Below are 2,596 nucleotides of genomic sequence, written 5' to 3'. Positions count from 1 at the left end.
TTGTGTGAGTGCATACTAAATCATTAAAAATATATATATATAATAACCTCACCAATTGTACCTATTTCTAACCGTACCTGTCCCATTCCCTGTTTAACAGGTCTTCATTCGAGAAAAAGATGTGTAAAAAAGAATACCATTTGAGATTTGTAGTTATGTGCATCTAGAAAAGGATTATTCAACCGGGAAAACAATGAAAGGAAAGAAGTCTGCGATATGGCATATTTTGGGCCAACGACAAGCAGTGGATGGTATTAAAGGGCATCCATCATCACTCTATACTGGTCAAAGTAGGGACAGGACTAAATCCAGAGAGTTCATGATCCCGATTGAATTTTTCTGAAAATAAAGGTTCAAACAAAAATTATTATATGTTCACATAAAAAAGATAAAAGGAACATACTTTTCTAATATTTGTGCAGAACAAACATTTTCTCGACAAGATCCTATTCGTTTTTTAAAAGCATGTCAGAGTACATAAATTGGTTAGTTATGGACATGCAAGTGTCTATGTCAATCTTCATAATAATTTGGTTGCCTAGTGGCCAGGTTTTGTAATTTCTGGCTTACATGATATATGTTGTAGCTATTGCATAAAAGTCAAGATTTTAAAGCATTTAATGTGTCTTCATTCATCAGCTTAAAACATTGGGCTATAAGAAAATATTCAACTAAAGTATCAAAACAAAAGGCAACTTAAGATTAACGTTTGCTCTAAAACCTAAAATTGCAATTCAGTTTAAATTCTTATTGAAATCATGTCAGGCATCTTACGTGATTATTGATCCTTAAATCCTAGAGCTTCACCAATTTTCAGTATTTTTAAGATGTATTGGAAAATGGAAACATGATTACTACAAACTAATCAAATGATTTCGACCAAAAAAGAATGCAAAAATGTGATTTTCCCAAGGGAATGAAAATGATAAATCTAGATCACTTTCAATCTACATGAGTAAGGTGTACTAGGCCAATAATTAATATCGGATGACAGGATTCAAAACAACTAAATCGGGGAAAAAAACAAGAACAAGTGCAAAGATCAAGAAATGGAAAGGACAAAATTTTAGCTTAAAAAAAAAGCACTACACAACTGCCAATGTGTTCAATCGGTTCTTTCCGAGATAATTTTGCTGTCAATTTACATCTAGTCCTTTGCTGTGTACCAATGAAAACTATACAAATAAAGCCAAAAAAAAGAAAAATTTTGCACTTTCTCAAGCTGGATAAGAAGAAAGCAAAGCAGGTGGGATGCATGGGGAGTCTTTCCAAATCCGAGCATGCAAATATAAGATTTCCTTGGCTCTCGCAATTGTCTTCTGATTGTTCTCCACTTGAAGGACAAGGCACAACTTTGCAACAACTCCAACTTGCAACATTTCTTGAAGAGCCCTAGAAGTTGGAGAATACTTGCAGATTGAAAAAAGTATTCCCACAGCTCTATGACTTGCGACTTGAGAAACCCTAAAGATTTTCTTGGAAACTATAGCTAATCCGGCCCCATGCTTCAGCAATTCTGCTCGTCCATCTGCAGTTCTGCAAAGCTGATCCAACAGAGTTAGTATAAGTTCACTAGCCCTTCTTTCTGATGAATCAAGAAGTAGCTCAATCAGGACTAAAACTGCCCCCGCCTCGATTGCCTTTATTCGATTTCTTCCCCATGGACAAAGATCCACAAGGAGCTTCAATGCAGCCTTCGAAGCTTGTTGTGAGATTTGATCCTTCAAAATGTGGACTATTTCGATGAAAATCTCAGGTTTAGCAGTCATCAATTGCACCGGATCTGCCACCCTGAAAGCAGACTTCAGCATCATTATTGCATAAGCTCGAGATTGGCAACTTCCACATTTCAAGACTGGCATTAATGTCTCCGCAAATTTGCCATCATCGCTCATGAGTTTCTTCAAATCTGCATCTGATGCATCAAGATGATATAGAAGATTCAATGCTTCATCATATGCTTCATCATTTTTCTCGATTATTGAAGCTAGGAATTCAACAGCACCAGCAGCCTCCAAGCTCTTTCTGTTACTTTGACTTCCTTCAGAAATGGATCTGAGCCTTTGCAAGCATTTGATCTGAGTATTTGTTGAATTCTTGGCTTCATTGATGAGCTTCAAAATCTGGGATTTCTCAACTGGTGGCTTTGGAGTTGGAATCCGCTCAATCCCATTGGAAGAATTGAGGGTGCACCACGCCTGAATCAACCGTCGAAGATTATGATTTGGAGTAAGATCTGTGCTTTGTAGCTCTTGTTTTGTCATTGGACAAGTGGAATTTTTGCAAGTAAACAACCATTTTTCTATGCTCTCTCTATCGTATGTCATTCCAGTTGCAACTATAACTGGATCTCTCATTAGTTGCATAGAAATTGGACAAAGAAATTGTGAAGGGATTTCAATTTCATCCATGGCTGAAAATGCTCTAAAATCCTAGCAAAAGGTAAGCTAAGACTATCAAAAACTGAATCAAGAAAAGGGGCTATAAATAGTTCAGAAGTAATGAATTAGTAGGGAGAGGAGTTGACAATCTATAATTGGGTTGAAGATTATAGAGTTGAAGAAATTGGTTGTTGTAGATTGAAGAGCCGTATGCT

At 36.5% G+C, this 2,596-nt stretch overlaps 1 protein-coding gene across 1 annotated transcript; it reads right to left on the bottom strand.

Annotated features, from left to right (window-relative positions):
• Positions 1-1,046: 1,046 nt before the first annotated feature.
• Positions 1,047-2,596, bottom strand: LOC113726029 (E3 ubiquitin-protein ligase PUB22-like). Its single transcript, XM_027249499.2, has one exon. It carries the CDS (start codon positions 2,409-2,411, stop codon positions 1,218-1,220), a length of 1,194 nt encoding a protein of 397 aa, XP_027105300.1. The 5' UTR covers positions 2,412-2,596; the 3' UTR covers positions 1,047-1,217.

This window comes from Coffea arabica, chromosome 1c, assembly GCF_036785885.1.
Source record: "Coffea arabica cultivar ET-39 chromosome 1c, Coffea Arabica ET-39 HiFi, whole genome shotgun sequence".
NCBI lineage: Eukaryota > Viridiplantae > Streptophyta > Magnoliopsida > Gentianales > Rubiaceae > Coffea > Coffea arabica.
Note: the sequence above shows the minus strand (reverse complement) of the source record. Positions and strands in the feature narration are given on the sequence as shown.